Source organism: Chenopodium quinoa, unplaced genomic scaffold (genome assembly GCF_001683475.1).
Source record: "Chenopodium quinoa cultivar QQ74 unplaced genomic scaffold, ASM168347v1, whole genome shotgun sequence".
NCBI classification, from domain to species: Eukaryota; Viridiplantae; Streptophyta; class Magnoliopsida; order Caryophyllales; family Amaranthaceae; genus Chenopodium; species Chenopodium quinoa.
In genome coordinates, this window is record NW_018744290.1 from 1,010,389 (window position 1) to 1,033,655 (window position 23,267).

The window sequence follows — 23,267 nt, forward strand, 5'->3', positions numbered from 1 at the left end:
TTTTTTTTTGGTTAAGAATTTGCACCTATAATTGAAATGGCTAGATTGGCTACTTGGGTCATTTGCATAATTGCACCTATAAATCTATATAATCAACATGAATTAATTGCTAATTTTCTTCACTAATTTAACTAAAAGTTGTTTTCTACGACTCATAACCATCACGTAAATGTCCATAATCAAATCGACGCCGTAACTGAAACTGAATCCAAAGTTGTCGAGGGAAATTTGGATAACTCGAAGTCGACCTAATTCGTCTCGCTTATCATAATACCTGTTTAATTAGATATTTCTACTCACATTTTATGTCAAACCGTTGCAAATAATTCGAAACAAATATAGTATATTTTGAGCACGACCCGAAATAAAATCACACCTAGACTTGTGTTGTTGACTCGAACCGTCAGCTCTTTAGCTCACCAACAAAAAGGCCAAAAATTTGGCGCGCAGAATACCCCGAATAAACCCCCAAAATCACAATCACAATTCCAAGAATCACAACGGAGGAGGAGAGAGAAAAAAAAACAAAGTAAAAATGGCAGACAATAATAAGATGGAAAATCTCCTTAACATGGGCTTTTCCGAAGAACTCGCCGCCCAAGCTCTCGCCGCAACCGGAGGCGATTCCACCGTCAAAGCCACCGAATGGCTTCTCTCTCAACCTCAATCTCGCCTTCAAACCCCGCCTTCGCAATCGATTTCGCAACCGCAACAACAATCCCAGCTAAAATTGAACAAATTTTTCCTTTCAAACTCCTCCAAACACCCCTTTACTCAAGCCCCAGAAACCCCACAAATTTCCCCCTCTCAAAAACGGCCTAAACTCTCTGTTACCCCTTCTTCTTCAACCCCAATTGACACTAAACCTTCTGAACCCTTATCGGAGCGAATGCGCCCACGATTCGTAGATGAAATTGTAGGCCAAGACCATATTCTAGGACCCAATTCATTCCTTAGTTCGGCTGTTAAGTGTAATCGTTTACCCTCTATTGTGTTATGGGGTCCTCCTGGTACTGGGAAGACCTCCATTGCTAAGGCTCTTGTTAACTCCTGTTCTTGCTCTTATAAGTTTGTTTCGCTTTCGGCGGTGTCCTCGGGTGTTAAGGATGTTAGGGAGGCTGTTGAGGGTGCTAGGAGGTTGAGGGATAAAATTGGTGGTGGAAAAAGGACTGTTCTTTTTGTTGATGAAGTTCATAGGTTTAATAAGTCTCAGCAGGATTCTTTTTTGCCTGTGATTGAGGATGGCAGTATTGTGTTTATTGGGGCTACTACTGAGAACCCTTCTTTTCATTTGGTTACTCCTTTGTTGTCTAGGTGTAGGGTACTTACTCTTAATCAATTGCAATGTTGTGATATTGAGAAGTTGTTGAATAGGGCAGTTGATGATTTGGAAAAAGGGTTGTCATTGAGTGTTGGGAGGAAGGTTGAGGTTAAACACGAGGCGATTGAGCTTTTGGGTTCACAGTGTGATGGGGATGCTAGGGTTGCTTTGAATGCACTTGAAGTTTGTGCTACCACGGCGTTGGGTCGTGTTCCAGGGAAAGTCCAATCTTCGGGGGAAAGTGAGGGTAGGAGTTGTGATTTGGATGATTTGGTGGTTGTTAATGTGGAGGATGTGAAGGAAGTTATGCAGTGTAAACATCTTGCTTATGATAAGGCAGGGGAGGAGCATTATAATTTGATTAGCGCGTTGATTAAGTCTATGAGAGGGAGTGATGCAAATGCAGCTATATATTGGCTTGCTAGGATGTTGGAAGGAGGTGAACAACCACTCTACATTGCTAGAAGGTTGGTTGTGTTTGCGAGTGAGGATGTTGGATTGGCCGACCCTAATGCTCTCTTGCAAGCCGTGGCTTGTCACCAGGCTTGTCATATTATTGGGATGCCTGAGTGCAGGTTGAATCTTGCACAATGTATTGCTTATTTATCACTGGCTCCAAAGTCAGTGGCTACTTACAAGGCGCTAAATGAGGCGATGAGGGTGGTGAAGGAATCGGTTGGGGGGAACGAAGGGGTGCCCTTGCATCTCAGGAATGCACCAACGAAGTTAATGGGAGACCTTGGGTATGGAAAAGGATACATTTATACCCCTGAGAATCCTACAGCACCACAGAGTTTTCTTCCGCCTTCACTCCTTGGTAAGAAGTTTCTTGAGTGGCCACCTTCCGACACCTGAGAAGCTGTCAAGGCCATTAATTAATCTTTTGTTAAACCCATCTGATTGTTGTTCTAGTCCTTGATCTTTTACTGGCTAGGTTGTGGGTACATTTTGTGTTGTTCAATGGTACAACCGAATGGGCAGTGGCAACTTTTGTTTCATTGTGTGTGTGAATATTAGATGGATAGTATTTTGTTAGCATCAGAATGTGATATATATTGAATGGAATCCAGGAAGAAGTTTTTAGGAACAAATTATTTTTGAATATTTGAAGCCTTGAAGCATTAAGTCATTCAAGCATGAAAGAAAAATGAATTTTATAACATGAATGCCTACCTAAAACAAAAATAACTCAAGGGGTGACGTTCATGTTTGCTGTTCAGATTCAGCGGTGCAAATTCTTCATTTTCTAATAATCTTGTCAATATACAAGTGTTCTTTGTTTGATCAATATACATGGAAATGAGCATTTAGTGTAAATAATTCCTACAATTTGATGAGAATTTTCAAGGCTATCTAAAGTTTTTATAAAAAAAATATTGTAATGAAAATATTACAGTAAAAGTGCATCAAGGTTTCGTTTGCCTTCGGGGCCTTTAGTGTACCATGATTTAACAAAATCTCCATAGAGAACTTCCTTGTACCGAGGTCCAGACTTTGCCACAAGCTCTGGAGCAGGGGATATTCTTCTTGTTTTGGCAGGGTCATGAAAGGTGGCCACTGACAACCGTGCTCTATTTGAATTGGTCACTGCTCGATGTACAGAACTTTTGTACTCTCCATTAGTAATGACCTACAAGAACCATATCAGTCAGTAAAAACCAGACATCAGAACTATTTTACAAAACAGTCAGATGAAGAAGACTAGAATATGCCAACCTAAAAAAGTAATTCATTCATTTTGCTTTGACATAGATATCTTTGTTGAGGAAGAGGGCTGTTGAGGAAGAGGGATGACATGAAGGCGAAGAACAACTGTGTACTAGTGAATAATTTTGTGTACTATCATTAGCTCCACCCATTCCCTCCTAAAGCTACAATTTGAAAAAGATTTGCCATTTGCTACATGCAATCATATGTGCAGGTTTGTAGATCATGTCTAAACTTAATTTAATGATACCGCAACCTATGCAATAATGTAACAGCTGAAGCTCATAGTGAAATAGCAGAATCCCGAACTCCTCTCTCAATGTAATCAGAATTCAGAAGTACTCCATAAATTTTATATCCTATTTACAAGTCTCCAGGTACAAGGTAACAGAACAAAATCCCAATACATTTGGATCATGTCTACACTCCACCAGTATACTGCTGTATTTGACAAACCAAGTAATCATATACTAAGCAAGTGCAACCAATGATGCAAAATACTTGGTATAAAATGCATAAGAAGAGGGAAACAGGGGAAGGAAAGAGTGCATGGACAAGAGGTGCAGAAGCATATCAGGAGGGACGAAGGAGAGGTACCTCAGTTTGATCTGCTAGGATCACAACAATGGCATCAGATAACGGTTGTACAATGACCCATTCTCCATCTTTAAAGACTTCCAGGCCACCAACATCATCCTGGATAAGTAGGGTTACAGCACCCATATCAGAATGAGCCTGCAGTCCTAGCGTGAGCTCTGGCTGAGGGCAAGATGGGTAATAGCTGACAGTAATATTCTGGTAGAATTCGCCCACAGCATCTTCAATGCATGAAGATGGTAGACCAAGACTTTCGGAGATCAGAGCCATGAGCTTCTGAGCAAGCAATTTCATCTGCTCACTGTATTCTTCCACCACATTTCTGGCCAAACACATTAATTTCCAAGTCAATATTGATCAATGATCACCTTATGTCAATAAATACTACATAAAGTTTGAGCTAATATTTACGTTCACTATCTACAAACTTTATTCTTTTAGTAGACATAGCAATAATCCAATCGTCCACAGAAGTTTCATTCTTTGCCACACTATAAATTTGGACAAGTCTAGACCTTGGAGAGATTAGTTTTTGTCTCAAAATATGTGATTCCCTCAAATCTTCCCAACAAAACCAAAAGATTCAAAAGTTTTTGGCTTTCGACTATAAATCGAATTAATTATTAAAAGGGGCATTTCCTTCAATTTTGTTCAGCTAAAGATACACCCTCACTAAACTTGCCTTAGCATTAACAAAATTTCTGTAGTGAAACTTCACTCCACAGATTGACGTGAAAGTTCTCAATCAATATCACACCAATATATAATGCTCAATCCATTTTCCAAATTGCATCAAACATCAACTCAATAAGGGCATTAGTAACACACAACCAACTCAAATTTCTTGATTTTTTTACTAAACCTGATTTCAATCTCTAATTTCACAAACCAAAATTTCTTTCAATACCAATGTACCTATCATAAAACACAATTCATCAATGCTAGCTAGCTTAGCCGGTAAAGTCTCAACCCTGGTATCGAAAACTAGGATCAAATCCCGTCTACATCATTTCTTGAAAAAACTAAAACATCACATAAATTTCATCAAAATCAATCAAAATTACAAAATCAATATAATTACCTATAATTAGGAGGATGAATGGGCCAACGAGAAGGATCCCTCCTGGAAAGAGGAAAAGTATGATGATCAAAATAATCCCTCCAATCCAAAACAGTATCATCATTCCCACTAACAAGCATCCGACTTCCATATCCTCCAGAAGCAGCAGAACTCTGATCACAACCATACTTAAGCTTCTCTGAAACATCTAGATCCTCAAAGAAGGATGATCCAACGGTCCGCATTTGATCAAGGAGATTAATGGGGATGCCATGATTGAGTAGATGGAAAGCACCCCAGTAACGGCAAGCAGAGGATAATTGAGGAAGGAGAGTTTGGGAGGAGAGAGAAAGGTCAATGAGAGGGATTGTGGGGGTGGAAGATGGTGGTTTGTGGTGGTTGGTTGGGCGGAGTTGCGGTGGTTGGATGTATTGTGGTGGGAGAGTTTTGGTTTGTGATAGGGTTTGAACTTGGGTTGGTGATTCTCCGGTGACCTCCATTGAAGAGGGGATTTGAAGGAATTTGATGAGTTGAGTTGTATATACACAAGTAATAAACAATGAAGACAAAATACAAGTTTATATCCGTGATAAACACATATCACGGGGGCAAAAGTGTATCTTTTTGCGGTAAAAATGAGTAAACTGCTAAAAGTAGCGATTTTGCCTTGCCTTAAAACCGTTACTTAAAGTGTGGTTTTACTCAATAATAAACAAAACTTATTTATCACGGAGATTAACCAGGACGGCCTCATAAGAAAGATAATGGGAATAGTAAGCTATACTCGTATAGTAGTATTAGCCGTATGTAGGAGTAGAGTAGCAAGTGCCGTGGAGTTTTAATCATCATATAGATTTGTCAATCAAACAAAATAATCAATCTGTTAATCTAATACTGTATAGTAGAGGATCGTATTTTTGGGTTTTTTTTTTCTTATGATATTATCACAAGGAAATATTATAAAAATGCAAACTCCAAAGTTGAATTATGTGTCTGGAAAAATAGAAATTATGAAAGTTTTGAAAAGAGAAAAACAAAATATAATCCATGAAATTCAAGGGATGATAGTATACTAGCATGTCATTAGAGGACAGGGAGCAAAAGAAAACACCATTCGAATGATGATATTGTGAGTGAAGAAACTTTCACTGAAATTTATTTTCTTTTCATTTTCTTTTTGCTATTCAATTTAAGATGTGAAATATATCCAAAGTCCTATATCACTTGTAAGGAGACAAATTTGCAACATAAACACCCTACGGTGATATCATTAATAATTAGTCTCTGCCTAGCTCAGTTTGCACTTTGCAGGAATAAGTTCTGTAGCTACTACAAACTATTGACGAAAATAAGATTCAAAAACAGCTAACAAAATATGAATTCAAGAAACTAATGTCATCTTCATACAAGATACAACCCATAATTTGCTAAACTTCCCAACAAAAAAGTCACAAACAGCCATAAATGGCCACGGCAAGCTTTCCACTGTATCTGACTACACTATATACACATGAATTTCCTGCACGGATATACCCCAATGACCTTACAGCAAAAGCTATGGCGTGGAGACACTAGAAAACAGTAATACAATTACGAGGGCCTTGATATAATTACTAATAATTTTTTACTAATTAGAAATGTAAAAACTCCTGTATGAACTGTTGTTGCAGTGAAGAACTACGATAAATCAGTGGAGCTCCGAATGATCCAGGCTGGATTTCAAAACCAAGAAACCACTTAAAACAGCATCTCTTGAACGGATCATAACTTTGAAGAGACTATACTTGGGCCGGAATCTGGTAGATGAACAAAAGTAAGAGGCGTGAGAGGCATCTATCCCCAGACCGTCAAAACCTTGGAAACTTTGAAGGTTAGGAAACAAAGTTTCTAGTATGATTGCTTGGTGGGGCAATCTGATGCCTTGTGTCCACTTTTCCCACAATTGAAGCACGCACCACCAAACCTGTAAAAGGCGAATAAATCAATGCATCAGGGTACAACACCAAGGAGGGCGACATAAGTGGAAATCAATAGCATAGTACCGAATGAGGCACAAGGCCACATAAGTAACAATTAACATGTGTACAATCAGCAAAAATGACAGACATTGCAATGAAATTTTTTCGCAGAAATTTAAAATCTGTGATCTTCATTTTCACATATGGAACAACAGTACTACTTTCCAATATTCCATTTTGCAGAATTTATGTTTACTTCATAGCAAGCAGGATTTTATTCTTCAACACTAGAAATATGGCCAAGGGCTTCCAAGTTTAACTATTGTATTGTTTTTTAAAAATTATCCTTGTTGGAACTGAAACACTGTAATTTGGAGGATACCAAACAGGCTCTGCTTTTCTTAGCTCTAGTGTCACATTCGCTTTGCACAGACATTCATGTTTAACAAGTATTGTGCATATATAGTGCAAAAAAAAGGAGCTAACTTGACTTTTAAAAAAATTAATTGAAATAAACTAAACACCAAAACTATGCATATTCCAATTTTACAGAAATAAGATATACCTGTCCCTGCTTCCAAATGATGATGGTGATGACCTGTTTGATCGTCTAGCGCCACCACCAATCAGCCAATCATCCCCACTGCTTCTTGAGTTTGAGGACCACCTGCTGCTAGAATCATCTCCACCGCTTCTTGAATTTGAGGACCACCTGTTGTTGCTAGGTCTGGAAGAGCTTCGACCACCGCGCCTAAATGAACCGTTGTCATTGTCACCAAAATCGAAGTCTTGACTCTTACCCCAACCGCGGGGACTTCGTGACCCTCTTCCACCCATACCTCCGCGGCCTCCTCGATCTCTGCCAAATCTGCCGTAGTTGTCACTTGGAGGCCCATCATCTTGCAGTGCAGGCAACTGTAAATTACAGTAAGTATAATTAGAATAAAACATCATTCTTCAGAATAAAGACACGGTTTTGTATTCCAACACGGTTGCCTTTGTTTTAACTATCAGGAACTTTTAAAGGTAAAGTATGTTAGAAAATCTTCATAACCTTGGTGATCTTGGATAGTGAATTTCCAGGAGGTAATTCTTGACTCAATAGCTGCTTTGCAATTTCCTCAGGCAGATCAAAAACAGCACCTTGAACCTGAAAGACAAACAAACACCAATATCAACTAAAAAATCTATCCAGACATTCCTACAAAGAAATTAATATTGTGTACCACTCACACTCTCATCAGCAATTAACTGTATTTTTCCGATTTCATCCGCAGCAGCTGGATAAACATCAGATAGAAATCCCATAACAGATCTAGCAGACATGAATCCTCTTGCAACACTAGGATCACGCGTCAATTGCAATGTTATCCACCCCTGAAACAGAAAATTCAATGTTGAATGATAAATTTGAGAACCAAATTTGATTTTACATATATACTTTGTACTTCCTCGGTTCTTTTTTGTTGTACCCACTTTTCAATTTTGTTGGTTCTTTTATGTCTTCCCACTTTACTTTATTTGATTCAATCATACCATCTTAACCCACAATAATTGCACCTTTACACACATTATCTCATACTTTATTCACCCTCACCCACAATTTTACACACTCTTATATCCTACTTTATTTTACTCCCACTTGCCTTCAAAAGAACAAACGTGGTAAATACAAGCATGCTTGCTGAAATTCTTTACGATATGATGTACACAATTACACAGAGGTATCAGCTACTTTCTTGCACAAAAACACGAGAATAATATAACAAGCACTAAGACAGCTTGTGCGGCTAACTTTCTGAACATAAGAAAGCCAAATTTTGTACTTTTCATAATTTGATTAACGTATCTAGTTCAAAATCAAAGTCTATCAATTACCTGCTCATGACTAAGAAGAGATTTTGATGACGGAGGTTGGGCAAATCCACTCATATGAGCTAATGCTGCTGCCAGAGCTCCAGTTCCCTGCTCGTCAAGCAATTTCTGGGCAGTGGGAGTAAAGAATTCAATGCACTCGGTATGAACCCCACCCAGAGTGGCTACAACCTGATCAACAGACGATGCCAAGATCTCATCAACTGAAGGGGGGGTTATATACTCAAACTTACACCCTACATCCCTTTCAATAGATCGGACTGTTCTTCTCTGGTTGTTAGTGTACATTAAAATGGCTGTTCCTAACTTTCCTGCTCTCCCAGTACGACCAGAACGATGCACAAAAGTCTCAGAATCATTCGGCAGTTCATAATGAATAACCTACAGGAGGAAAGTAGCCAATAATTATCATTGAGAAAAAAAAGGAGAGAAGATAAACATGAGAGGTACATTGGTTAAGGAGATCCAGAAGGATATAAGAGTTCCAGTATATTCACGTGAGCATTCCCAAAAAATTATATAAAAAAGTAGGAAACTTCGAACTTCTAGTTGCCAAAATACAAACCCAGGCAAATTGCTCAAGGCAAAATGTCAAGAATTGAATAGAAAGCACAGTGTACCTATGCTTAATTGCCAAAGGATATAAAAAAAAAAGCGACAATATGTTAGGCTACAACTAGTACAGAAAAACTATTATCAAAATTTAAAAAAAAAATAAAAAACAAAATTATCATTGAACTAACCAGGTCAACATTCGGTATATCAAGACCACGTGCAGCAACATCAGTCGCTACTAGCACAGAGAATTTTCCTTGTCGAAAGCCATTCAATGTCCTCTCACGTTGGTGCTGAGATATATCTCCATGCAATGCTTCTGAAGAAATAATACTTGACAGTGCCAAAGATACTTCATCAGCATCTCGTTTTGTCTGTGTGAACACAATGGTCTTACCACCCTTTGCATACACCTGCAAAGCACATGACAAAAAAAAACATACATATAAGTTGTAAAATATAATATAAAATACCAAAAACTGGAAACAGAGAGCTTGCATGGTTGCCATTATATCTTTCCACAGAGCTTCTTGTTAGACATACTATAGATCTGAAACGATCCCAGACCACAGCTACATAAATCTTTCATAGATTATTCCATGAACATAAAATCACGTATATTGCACAAGCAAGTGTGAACAGCTGGAACCTTCATGGAATATACATGAAAGTTGACCAGCAATAAAATTAGGGCTTTTATGACATCATATTTACCAAAATTTACCCAGAGCCTACATCTTTACAGAGATGCAAACACACATGTTCCCATGGGCACACAAATACACCTACCACATAACTGAAGCAAGTGACCGTAACTTCTTACCGGTTATATGATCAGTACTTCAGAGTAAAATTGCAAAATGAATAATGTGTCACCGTGGGAAATAAATCGATATCAGCACATGATATTAGACAGCTAAAATTTACAGAAGGGACTACAGAAACCAACTGACTAAGACCAAATAAACAAGTTTCGCCTTGAATCTTACCATGATAACATCGCTAAGGATAGTACGCTTCGAAGTTGCAGTAGTTGAAATTGCATACATTTTAATCCCTTCAGCTAACTTCTCATCCTGCTCACCAACCTGAAGAAAAGTTTATCCAAAATATAAAGACCAAGTCAGGATTTATCTCAACTAGAAAGCATCAACATACCCACAAACGTATAATATACAAAAGGTATAAGCCAAATGAACTCTTCACTCAAAAACATGCAATGGTCTTATTTCAATTTTTAGTGACAAATTAATGACTTAATTTAACTTCATATTAAAATAAGAAAGAGATGCTAGTTTATAATTCAGAACTTATTGCATGGGTTATGTGTACTTATGGCTAAAGGCTTGGCTTTTTTTAACTCAACAAAACATAGATTTCCAGAGTAGCACCTGGACCAAAAAATTAATGTTTCTTTTACTTTTTGTTTGGGTGTGAGAGCAAGGGAAGAGGAAATGCAAGAAGTGCATGGCGGTGACGCCCCACTCCTTTAACAATCACTATAATGTAACTAGTCTTTCAGCCCTTAAACCATATCCATGACACCTATACCCATACATGAAACATATGTGACACATAATAATATATTTGCTATGATGCTCAAAGTTGGATTAAAAAAATGAAGATTAAAATTCATGAGATTAATCTCTCGAAGGTAAAATATTTCATCCTATGAATCTCTATTGCCCGCGTACAAGATCAAAAGCAAGAATAAAATTCCTAAAATTTATCATGATAGATATCTCTCCAACATTATTATTATTATTATGCAAAACGTCTACAAAAACACAAGTAAAGTTCACACAAACTAACTTCTACAGACTTCATTATATTGAAAAAATTTCTTGCTTTCAATAACTAAGATACGCAATGCACAATGCCACAATTGATATTTGTAGTCAAATACAATTGGAGCAAAAGGCAGACTGCATAATACAAAGAACAAGACAAGATGTCAACACATAACATAGAGATACATTCAATTAAGCAGAGATAACAACAGGGTAGCTTCAAGGGAAAGATGGAAAAGGAATTTACCAAATCAATTGTCAGAGGACTGTTCAAATATTTCCTGGACAATTTTTTCACCCAGGTAGGCATAGTTGCCGAGAAAAGCATGCTTTGCCTTTGAGCTGGAAGTTTTTCCAATATAACCTCCACATCTTCCTCAAACCCAACAGCGAGCATTTGGTCAGCTTCATCAAGAACCAAAAATTCAACTTCCCCCAGTCTGAGGCTGTTACTGGAGACCAAGTCAATAATTCTACCCGGAGTTCCCACCACCACATCAACTCCACGGGAAAGAGAATTTTGCTGTGCACTATAAGAAACACCTCCATAAACACAAACAGTGTTCAAGTAAGGTGCAGACTCTTTCATTTCCTTCTCAACTTGCCTTGCCAACTCTCTGGTTGGAGCTAGAACTAGAACTCTTGGAAGCCGTCCACGCCTAGAATTCCCAAAAAAAAAAAAAAAAAAAAAAAAAAAAAAAAATCAGTTATCTCAACTCATTAATATGTTTAAGTCAATGAGTCATTTATATGATAATTACCTTTGAGAACCTCTTTCGTCATCCTCCTCAGTAATCCGTTTGAGAATTGGAATCCCAAAAGCCAAAGTCTTCCCTGTCCCAGTCTTTGCTCGAGCGATGATATCTTTGCCTTCTAGAGCAGGAACCAGTACAGCTCGCTAAAAATAAGCAAATATATTTAACAAACAAATAATATACTATATAAATGTTACAAAGGGCACTAACAGATGAAATTAAAATTTTAAGAGATGTAGGGAACCACATATTCCTATTCTTGTCAGAAGGTACTAATTTATACTAATAATTGTATATTATAAGAAAGTATGAAGACTACATGACAAGTAACTACGGGATTAGAAACGTCCCATTAGGTACAACCGTACAAAACCATAAACTTAGATAGTGTGTAGTAAATGATTTACTGGTCAAGAACTCAAGACTAAGCTTCCCACTTTCATGCCGAATATGAGATTTAATTACCTGAAGCACAGCATTAAGAGCCACCACATGATAGTTTACTGACTAGTGCATATTAACCCTTTTTAATACTATGCACTACATGAGATGCACTCTATCTAATACATTGTCAAGTATTAAGTGGTAAGCACTACCACATGTAACAAATTTGACAAACAAAAAAGAACTATACCCCATCTGAGTTAGAATTTTTCTTAGTAATTCCTTTACTATATTCTTGTAGTTAAAATATATGAAAGTTCCACTCAAATAAGAGCTCAAATTTCCGTAGGCATTAATGAAAATATACTTCCAACCCGATAGTTGGTCCCAAGTTTTGTTCTTATTTTCTTACCCGTTCTTCCTACAATTTAATAATCCTACCTGATGATACTATATACCTTACACATTCATTAGTATTTTCCCAAAGCACCAATTTGCTCCACTCCTTTCATATGTAAGGACCTCTACAAAATCCAGTTCCTTTTCTTCACTTTCATATATTGCAGAATATAAAACCCAATTCAGTTAACAATCAAATGAGCACAAACACAGCCTATAACCAATAAAACCAACTCTCGCTAATAGCCTACTCTACGATATTTAGCTAAGTAGGTTAAAGTCTTGGCAGACAACCTTTGAGACCTAATATCGAATCCCTTCTACATCACTACCCTTTGCGACTACCTATACAACAACCCTCCTACATTCAGCCTACTATACACCGTAAACTGAATAACACAAAGCTAATTAAATTTCATTACAAGCAACAAGTATGCATAAAATAGCTTAATTACCCACATAAATTAGTCAAAATTCTCAAACAATTCACGTCATAAATATAAAAATTTAAAACAAAAAAGGATAGAAAAAATAATAAACCTGAATTGGGAAGAGTTGGGTAATGCCTCGTTTGGCAAGAGAATCAACAAGTCTTTGAGGAAGCCCCAATTTCGAAACATCAAGTTCATCCGCACTAATTTCAGAACCTTCAATTTCACTCTCACCTTCACTCTCAAACTCTAACTCACTCCCTTCATCAAACTCCTCTTCAAAAGAACCCTTAGAAAAATCCCCAGCAATCCCTTTAAAAGCCTCCTCACTCAACACAGAGTTAGGAGTTGCAATTGCAGCAGAAACCCACCTCAAATTCCTCGGCTTTGAGGCGGAAAACGGGAGAGAAAGCGCAGGAGAAATGCAAAACTTTGTGGTGGTTTGAACAGAAGAAGGGGTTTGATAAAGTACTGAAGAAACCCCAACAATTGAAGAAGAAGCCATTGTTGATAAAGATTAAAGCTTTGTTTTAATGAGTGAAAATGGGTGTGTTCTTCTTCTTCTTCTTCCCTGCTGAAGTTGCAGGAGAAGAGGAAAGAAATGGAGAGGAGGAAGAGAGATGAAGAAGATAGGGTGGGAAGAGAAGAGAAAGAGAGAGGGGTTTGGAGTGATAAGGCAATATAGTGGCTTTATAATGTATGGATGTATGGTTTTGCATAACTCCACATCGGTGGGTTTTGGGTTTTACACTTGCATACAATTACAATACACAAGTTGAGATTTTTGTACCAAGTGCAAACAAAATTTTGGGATGTTTTAACCTAAAATATCTACTTTATTGAGTGTGAAATACTAGGTGGAGGAGTACTAGAATGGTAGAGTTACCTAAAATAATACGCCGTATGTATAGAGTTGGGCATGGATCAAGTCGTACAGGCTCATGTGTTGTGTCAGCGTGTCTTGTGCTCAAGTGAATGTTGCTTGGAATGAGACAAGAAAAAGTCATATTATGCTGAACCCGTGTCGACTTTTTATGAACGGAGCTTATGCATTGATGTGGCATATATGTCTGTCATGCCATGTATGTGAATCCCCTTACTGAGGCATCTTTATATGTTAATTAGTCAACAAATAATCATGATGTTGGTCAGATTGTTGTGTCTGTTGAAATAGTGTTCATGCATGGCCCTAGCCCACAAGCGTTTCTCTTGTACGGTCAAGTCATTTATGTGTCTAAGTCCTCTTGTCGGCCTAGCCCATGCCCAACTTTAAACATGCACATGGTCATTTTGGGTGTAATGAGGTGTACACTTATATATGTACATAACAACCAATTTCTATTATTGCACCTTCTCAAATAAAAAATCAAATTAAACTAAAACATAGCAAATCATTAATGGTGAGTTTGACATTTGTGAGAACAAGTATGGCACCTACATAAAATGTTAAGTGTCTATATCAAATTTAGCATGTTGTTCCTTTAAATTAAAGTTTAATTTAGTTTGTGGAAAAAAAAATAATAATAATAATTTTTCATAAAAATTTAATTTGAAAATAAGCTAAGTTTACCCGCCTAAACAAAGAAATGGAATTGCAAAGGGCTAAATCCCGAAAAATAGAGTCAAAACCAAGATTTTAGGTTGTTTGAATAAGCTCGGTGACAAATTGGTAATTGGCATAGGGTACTTATAATGTATTGCAATTTTAATGATGAATAACCACACATGTTTATTTTCGTGTAATTCGTATTTACTTTACTAATGGGACATATGGGAGAAACCTATACTCATAGATTATGTAACTAAATATTTAGAAAGACATAGGTACTAATTAATTTCTTCCTACTTTAACTCTGTTTAGTCAAATCCGAGAATTTGTTTTAGGGAATTGTCTACACTATCTTTCACCCAACACATAAAAATATCTTTTGAGGCATAAATTTGAAGTTTTAGGTTATTTTCTAAATCTACCAACCCACCCCCCCCCCCCAAACATTAATGATTATATCATTGGTGCCTGCAATATTTCTCTCCCATTGTTTCATATTAAAGAGCTCTAGACATAGTAAAAAGAGGAAGGTTGTACCACATACGCAATATGATGAAAACTTTCTTCTAAGTTAAAAATTAAAAAATAAACTACATTGAATAGATATTATATTATTCTACTTAGATAGTTAGATATATATAGTTGGATATTTGGATTACTAGAAACTTCACAATGAAAGGCCCCTCGTGTAATGCAATATTACTTGATTACATTATTATATATTATATATAAATTACTTTGCTCGCTCTAACAAAATTTGATACAATTACAATAATATATACTAAAATAATAAAATTTAAATATCAATGTAATGATTTATATCCTCTTAGAATATGGATATAACCTTAAAACGCAATAATTGTAAATAGAGTATTATAATGACATATAAAATTAATAAAAAAAAATTAAAAAAAAAACACAAAACAAAAAATGTTGTTCAAGATTGCAAAATAAACGATAGAAGTACAATTCAACATTTAGATTAATAATAATGGTCAACTAGGAGAGCATATTAGCTTATTCACAAGTTAGATTGAAGCACAGGGGAGGTGCAAGCATCAAATAAGAAACAACTCTCATCATCACAACACTTATTTTTTTTGTATTCATCTCCAATTTAGTTGTTTTTTCTCTCGATAATTTCATACCTAACTTACCAAAATTGATCAACGAACTTCACTTAATTGAAGTTGGCAATGCCATAAGCCAAAATTATTTGCGTCCCTAAATAAAAACACAACAAAATAAAAGATCTCCATTCCTTACCCACATCTTATAATCTCTTAACTAGTGTGTGACTCGGGCGTTGCCCCAAGATGTAACTTTGAGTATCATTTTTTTAATAAAGTGTTTGAGTATTTGATAGGCCGTCGTCGAGCCTACCAAAATATAGATTCCTATCTTGGTCTCACTAACTAATAGCAAGGGTAAGAAAGGGTCGAACCCAAAAGAGGCGTTAAATCAACCACCGAGGTACTACCGTTTAAAAAAGCTAAATGAAGTCGAAGTTGGTTTGATTTTGAGTAACTTATACTAATTCAATTCAACTAAAGCTAAGAGGAGATTAACAATATTTAGAGGAATCTAGGGCTCGGGTTATACCACTCAACTTCATCACAAATCACGATTAGCATGCAACAATCAAGGTAAATTAAGGGGATAAATTAGGGGAAGTCATCTAAGACACCCAACTACTCTCTCAAGCTAGAAGGATTACTTGAATCATGAATACAACCTACTCTCGTGGTTACAAAGCATAAAACAAGTGTTAAAGCATAATCACGACGACATAAACATTCCCTTGACTGGAAATTCCTATTCTCATGGCATCTCAAGTCAATTAAGCATAAGGGAGCTAACTCAAGTTCATCTCTCGATCCTTCGTTGAGAAAGCATGGATAAATAGTTCTAGCAATGGCCATATACAAGAACTAAGCAATTAAACCACTTAAGCTCAACTAATTAACACCCAATAATTACCCAATTATTACATGCAACAAGTAATTAGTGACTACATTGAGGGTTTTACCCAAACCCTAGAAAATTAGACTACTCACAATCCATGGAAGTTAAAGCAATTAAACATTTCAAGCAATTCATGAACAAGTTCAAACTAAGGATTAAGCTAATTAACAATCTAAGCATGTAATAAATAAGCAAGTAATTATCAACAAAGTAGAGAGAAATGGAAGAGAAGAGTAAGGAGTAGTTGCTATGAAGCTTCAAGGTGAGCAACAATGGTGGAACTTGTCTTCTACAATGGTTGAATATGAATATTTCCAAGCTAATAATTGGAATCTAACTAATGATTTGAGAATTTAACGTTCTAAGATTACAAACTAAGAGAAAAGCTCTAAAAACCTTGATAATCCGTACAAATGAGCTCAAAAGAGGTATTTATAAGACCCCCAAATAAAAAGGACGGAGAAAACAAGAATCGGGCTCGACTGCAGGTCGGCACGGACGTGCCAGGTTTGGCACGGACGTGCAGACTAAGCTGCACGGACGTGCCGCCCTATGCACGGCTGTGCAGGGCAGGGCAGGGCAGAAGCTACTGTTTGGGGTGGAAATCATGCATGGGCGTGCCAATTATGACACGGTTGTGCAACCTCTTCTGCACGGACGTGCCAACTTAAGCACAGCCGTGCAGGCCTTGACAAAAGGTTCTTACTTGCTGGAGCACTCCTGCACGGTCGTGCAGACATATGCACGGACGTGCTGGGTATCTTGCTCGGACGTGCCTAAATTTGCACGGACGTGCAGAGCAAGGCAGAAGCTCTTATGTTGTTGGAGCACTCCTGCACGGCCGTGCAAGCTCTTCTAAGCCCTTTTCTTCATCTTTTCTTCGATATTGCTCCTTTCCTTGGCTTCTTTCTACCATATTCTTGCTTCTAACCTCGGTTTAGCATCCATGGGCTTCATTTGGTCGTCTTTGGACCTAGAATCTCAACAAAAACACTAACAACCCGTGAAGCATAGGATACACAAAAATTGCATAATAATAGAGTAAAAGTGAACCAAAACACAAATTTATCAAGCAAACTAGGTTCAAAAACACCCTAAAATCATAACAAATAGCAAGTTATCAGTATTCGGAATATAATGTTGAATATCGAAGACAATATAAAGAGTAATATGAGTCTTTTTTGTTTTTAGTTTTGATGTTATTTTGTATTCTACATTTAAATACATTCATGTAGATGAATAGAGCATAAATTATTGCTAGTTAACATGGCAAGATATGTGGTATTCATTCCATGAGGTTAGGGGTTCAAACCTCTATCTATGCATTTTTTAGTTGACATTACCATGAATTAATAAGTGTGATGACGTGACTAGGGGTGTTAAAAACTTACCCGACCCGAAAGGTTTACCTGAAACCAAACTGATTTCGAACTAGTTGGACCCGGGTATTTTTTATCCGAATTCGATCTGGAGTTGACCCGACGTTATCTCGAAACCGACTTCATCCGGTAATTTATGATCCAAACCCAACTTGAAATCGACTCATATTTAATCCGAAACCAATAAGACCCGATAATATAAAATCCGAACTCGATCTAGCCCGAAACGAAATCTACCCGAAACCATTTAGACCTGAAAAATAACTCTTTTTAACCGACCTTTAATTACCTGATTTGAAACTTCCCATGACCCAATTAAAACCTACCCGAAATTACTCATGATCTAATTAAACCCGACCTATTATTAATCTAACTAAAATTTTTCATGACTATAACCCGATATGACTAAGGTAATTGGTAATAGGGCAGACCAATAATAACTCATGATCCAAGTTGTGAATTGTAGAGAGAACAAAGAAGGGAGACAAAGAATGGAATGGTAATTGTTAATAAAATGGTATAAAAAAAATAATTTACAGGAAAGATTGAGATACTCTAGAAGTAAAGAGTGGTGCAGCAAAGCAATAAGAATTTTTGGATGGAGTCAACATTATAGGGATGGTACAGTGATTGATATATTAGTCCATGATTTTAGTACTCTAAAGTCAAACAATCCTAAATTATCATATAACATAAAATATAATTCCTAATAAAAATAAAATAAAAAAATTTATAGTTCCTAAAATGTTTAAAATTTGAAATTTATAACATAAATATGTATACATGATATGTTAATGTGATTAGTTGTGTTATATTCACCTTGATTTTGACGAATCTGATTTTATTTCAGCTTAATTGAACTTATCCGAATTTATATAAACAACTCTGAATTTATCTAAATTTATATAAACACTAGTTTTGTGCTTGGGTGATGCCCGGATTGTCCTAAACTTTTTAGCTTGAATGTTAAATACGATCATATAACCCCTTTTGATAATGTAAAATATTCAGACATATGATATCATATCGCTTATTTATATAATAGTGTACTTTTTGTAGTTTTATTTGTAAATAGATATCTATGTTATTATTAACTTGATATTTTTTTTTATTACACTTATATTATTTCTAATGAACTAAAAGTATTTTTACCAAACTAAAATTATTTATCTGATTAAAAGTTATTTTTACTGATTTTCTATTTTTGCATTAAAAATATATTATAAATGGATCTCATTTTAAAGAACTTTTTAAAACGAATTTTATGATGAAAATAATGAATTATAAGATATATATTAGAATTTAAAAGTTATAATTAATTTTGTATATGTGAAATATTAGAAGTATATCGATAATAAAACACTATACAATATTTTTATCTTAAAAAAATCTATCCAAAATCCGCTTACTTAGCATCCTATGTGTCACAATAATACTTATTTATCGCCTATGTGGCTCGACACTTGGCGAAAAACAGGAATGCCAAGTGTCGATGTCTCGTGGCCTGGCTGCGAGACCGGCTTTATATATTAGTGATATGATATCTGAATTTATCTGAACTCATATCAATCTGAACCTACATGAATTTATTTGAAGTTATTTAAACTTATTTGAATTTATAAGAAAATATCTGAATTACTTAAATAATCTAAACTTATATTAATTTATTTGAACTTATCCGAATTTATTTGAAATTATCTGAACTTATCTTAATTTATCATAAATTATCCGAACTAATCTGAATATTTTAAAAAATTATATAAACTTTTTTGAATGTATCTAAAATTATCCAACTTATCTGAATTTATTTGAACTAATTTGAATTTATCTGAACTAATCTAAATTTGAATAAACTTATCTAAAATTATATGATATTATCTGAACTAATAGTCTTGAAATAAGAGAAAATAAGGGGAGTTGAACAATCCCTTATCTGAATGGACTTTAACTTAGCTTGTTAGTCCTTATTATAGCTTATTTTAGTCGTAATTTATTTAAATTCTAATAACCTTTATTAAAACTTATTTTAGCTATACGTCAAACTCAAGTAGCATTTATTCATTATTGACCTTTAGTAATGTGTCCTTACTAAATAAGGTGTTAGAATTATTATGAAACCAACGTGAAAAAAATGTGTTGCGATTATTACGAAATGGAGGGGTATAACTTCATTAACAATAACAAAATTCAAACATTACTAAAATTTGAAAATCTTGTATTCTTAATCACGATTTAGATGCTAATAATATAATAAACAATCTTAATACTTCTAATAATCAAGTTGCCAATGAATTGACGATGATAAATAGCCGCAAAGACGACGATAAACGCAAAACGGTAAGGAAAAAGACATTTTACAACGATGTGATAATCATCCTATCAAGGCAATAAATAATCAATTTCTATAATAGCTTGAGTTGTCAATCTTATAACAATTCTAATAAGCCAATACGAAACTTAATTAAATGAAACCCAACAGACTATATATGAATGAAAATCTCCAATAACAAAAATGACATTATCTGACATGTATTCTAATATAGCTAAAACGACTTGAATTGAGATTGACCCGAATTCAAATTAGTTGACTCAAAACGGAAACTAAAGTAATTTTAACTGAGAATGAGCTAATAATCGAAGTAACTAGATTCAAATTTTAATCCGAACTGAATTGATTTGAACCAAGGTCTAATCGAATTCGAAATGACCCGATCCAAAGTCAAATAAATCCATTTTGACCCAACTAAACCCGATAAAATCTAGATCAGAGTTCATCTTAACTCGATATGATTCGAACCGAATTTGACTTGACCCAAGTTCGATTTGTATCTGACCATGCTTGAATTCAACTTTAACCCGAATCTGATTAAGCTCAACCCGATTTGATTTGATTTTGTTAGATTAAAATAACCCATCATTACCCGACCCAAACATCCCGACCCGTCGTGGGTCAACCCAAACTCCATTTGGGTACCCGATTTGACACCTTTAGACGTGACATGATGCCATGGGTTATTGAGTGGTGACGTGGCACATAAACGTTTTTATGAACGTTTTTTAATATATAAAGTATAGATTACAATTGCATATATCAAACAATTTTAATAACAAATCAACTAACCTCAACAACAAATTCATCATGAATGAGTCTTGTAAAAAAAAAAATCATAAATGTTACCCAAAATACACCTCCAATTGCATCAGTACCAACAATACCAAATGTAACATCTTTATTCTCTAATACACAAATACACAATCAAACAATTAGATTCCACTCCCCAAAAATATCATACCAGTAATTTATTTATTTAGGAAAATTTGGCAATTACTACCGCGTATTAATGTCATTTTGAAAATTACTACCGCAAATCTAAAAACTTGTGAATTACTCCCGTAAATTTTTTTTAAAAAATTGATTCTACTACTAGACTCCACTTTAGGCCATTTATGACGTCACTTTTCCCCATAACCCACGTTTAACCATTAATTAAGCATCTAAACGACAAAAAAAAAAAATCCCCTTAAGCCATGGTTACCTCAGCTAAACTAAAACCAACTTTCCTTTCTTTCTCTCTCATAATTTAACTTTAACCCTCTAACCTTCAACCTCCATTGAAAAACACTCTACAAATTGGCGTCACGAATCTTCTAATCTGCAACGAATCCTTTACTTTGCAATTGACAAGAAATTTGAGCAATGAAGGAAAAGGGAGGGATCACTGAAGGAGGAGGATTAAAAAAAAACAATTTACAATTCCACGCTAAAATTCGTTGATAGCTTAATTCAAAGAAAAATTACATATTATGCTAATTGATATCTTAATTCAAAGAAAAATACAAAACCTTATGTTAATCAACCAAAATCATAATCCATTAACCCTAAATTCGAAAACCCTAGAATTCAAAAACCTTAAAGACGAATTTATTAGAGGCGAATTACATGTTCACTTAGAGCTATTGTAGGATAGATTGAAAGAATTAGTGTGAAGTTGGAGCAAGAAACTTGGAGGGTGTTTAGCAATGGTGAAGGAAGAAGATTAGTTAGCTAGAGTAACCATGGTTTAGGGGGGATTTTTTTGGTCGTTTAAATGGTTAACCAAGGGTTAAACGTGGGTTCAGGGGAAAAAGTGACGTCATAGATCTATGTAATATATAAAGAGAAGAGGTGTTTTTGGTTGGGAATTTCTTAGTGGACCATTTTACCCCTCTTTAAAAAATTTATTATAATTAATAAAAAATTAAAATTCATTTAAAGTTTAATCTTAAAAAATAACTTTCATTTTTAAGTGGTCCATAAATCAATACTAATCTATTAACTATTACTGTTTCGGGGTTTTCTGATGTCCTGCGGGAGAGGTACAATTCCGAGACTGGAACCGGACGCCTGTACCTGCAAAACAACAGAGACTCCTGGAGGTGGGAGCTCCGCCTCCAACGGTCAAGTTAGTACTTGATTAAGGAGTAATTAATGCGGAAATTAAAGTGATTGAGTCTCTCTAGGTGAGAGTGTTTAATGTGAGTTTTTAGCGTAATCAGTTACAAGCCTGTAACTCTGTGTGTAATCAATGTGTTTTTTCTGTCATCCCCCCTTAATGAGGATTAAGGAAGGTATTTATAACCTTGGAAAACGTGTCAATCCTAGGTTTAGGTTAACCTAGGGCTGATTGGGCTTCCCTCGGAAGTTGGGCCTGGGTGGCCGGTTTCTCCATTAGGCATGGAGTATGCCACGTGTCATGACATAACAGGTCCAAGGTGGACGAATAAGCGTGTGCCACGTGGCATGCCCTGACAGTTCCATCTGGGGGACACTTGGCAGGACCTGATTGGCCCACGTGGCGCATTCCGATTGGTGGGAGCAAAATCCCCTAATCATTTGCCCCTCACAGGTGGCACGTGACTGGTCACGTGTTACCTGTGACAGGTGCCGCACTGTAACAGGCGACGACCTGCTACAGGTGTCAGTCGGCGAAAGGCCGAGAGATTTTCCCGCCCAAATTTTGAATTCTGAAAGTGACCCTTCGCCTTCTCACTTCGCCTATATAAGGGAGAGTTGTCTTGAGTCATTTTCACACTTGAGAACTTTTTGAGAACATTCGGACCCCTGAACTTGCTCTGACATTTTGGACCTTTTCTGCCTACCGCCTGTTCTGACAAGCCGCCTGCAAAGGATTTTCAGAAGTTCATCAACCGTCACTCGTTCAGGTAACTGTCGGTTCTCTTACTCTTAATTTTCTTTTTACTTTTTTTTTGAAATGGCACCACGGAAGCACACGACACGACCTAGGTTAGTGATCAGCCGGTCACCGGGGACGGCTGAATCTAGGACTAGGAGTGCCGCCTGCCCTTTTTCGGACCCATCTTTGCCCTTTATACAAAGTCCGACTGTATCTGTGTCTATGCAGAGCAGGATGACCAGAACAAAAAATACTGTTAGGATCTCAAATTCAGACGGCTCCTCCTACAGGGTGCCGATTAGTGAAACATCTGACCAGGCGCCAGATGTGGAAGTGAAACAAGGCGGCCTGAAAGCCGGCAATTCTGA

The 23,267-nt window shown here is 36.1% G+C and overlaps 3 protein-coding genes across 3 annotated transcripts; 1 reads left to right on the forward strand and 2 right to left on the reverse strand.

The window, feature by feature from the left end:
- Positions 1-19: 19 nt before the first annotated feature.
- LOC110695125 (ATPase WRNIP1-like) lies at positions 20-2,482 on the forward strand. Its single transcript, XM_021872345.1, has one exon. It carries the CDS (start codon positions 536-538, stop codon positions 2,174-2,176), a length of 1,641 nt encoding a protein of 546 aa, XP_021728037.1. The 5' UTR covers positions 20-535; the 3' UTR covers positions 2,177-2,482.
- Positions 2,483-2,529: 47 nt separating this feature from the next.
- Positions 2,530-5,289, reverse strand: LOC110695126 (probable 2-oxoglutarate-dependent dioxygenase ANS). The gene is made up of 3 exons (XM_021872346.1): positions 4,707-5,289; positions 3,626-3,947; positions 2,530-2,951 (listed from the first exon to the last, which is right to left on the reverse strand). The coding sequence occupies exons 1-3, from the start codon at positions 5,183-5,185 to the stop codon at positions 2,712-2,714; spliced, it is 1,041 nt and encodes a 346-aa protein (XP_021728038.1). The 5' UTR covers positions 5,186-5,289; the 3' UTR covers positions 2,530-2,711.
- Positions 5,290-6,034: 745 nt separating this feature from the next.
- LOC110695127 (DEAD-box ATP-dependent RNA helicase 3, chloroplastic-like) lies at positions 6,035-13,441 on the reverse strand. The gene is made up of 10 exons (XM_021872347.1): positions 12,942-13,441; positions 11,625-11,761; positions 11,111-11,522; positions 10,063-10,161; positions 9,262-9,486; positions 8,522-8,899; positions 7,877-8,020; positions 7,698-7,793; positions 7,209-7,558; positions 6,035-6,648 (listed from the first exon to the last, which is right to left on the reverse strand). Exons 1-10 carry the CDS (start codon positions 13,335-13,337, stop codon positions 6,573-6,575), a joined length of 2,313 nt encoding a protein of 770 aa, XP_021728039.1. The 5' UTR covers positions 13,338-13,441; the 3' UTR covers positions 6,035-6,572.
- Positions 13,442-23,267: the final 9,826 nt, after the last annotated feature.

Bases quoted from the DNA above. Each gene is read 5' to 3' on its own strand.
- LOC110695125 (XM_021872345.1), top strand. From the start codon at position 536: ATGGCAGACAATAATAAGATGGAAAATCTCCTTAACATGGGCTTTTCC.
- LOC110695126 (XM_021872346.1), bottom strand. From the start codon at position 5,185: ATGGAGGTCACCGGAGAATCACCAACCCAAGTTCAAACCCTATCACAA. The intron at 3,948-4,706 runs GTAATTATATTG...GTGTTTGGCCAG, and splicing joins ATTCATCCTCCTAATTATAG to AAATGTGGTGGAAGAATACA. The intron at 2,952-3,625 runs GTACCTCTCCTT...TGGTTCTTGTAG, and splicing joins TCCTAGCAGATCAAACTGAG to GTCATTACTAATGGAGAGTA.
- LOC110695127 (XM_021872347.1), bottom strand. From the start codon at position 13,337: ATGGCTTCTTCTTCAATTGTTGGGGTTTCTTCAGTACTTTATCAAACC. The intron at 10,162-11,110 runs GTAAATTCCTTT...ACTTTTCTTCAG, and splicing joins GTCCTCTGACAATTGATTTG to GTTGGTGAGCAGGATGAGAA. The intron at 7,559-7,697 runs GTTATGAAGATT...TGTAATTTACAG, and splicing joins CACTATCCAAGATCACCAAG to TTGCCTGCACTGCAAGATGA.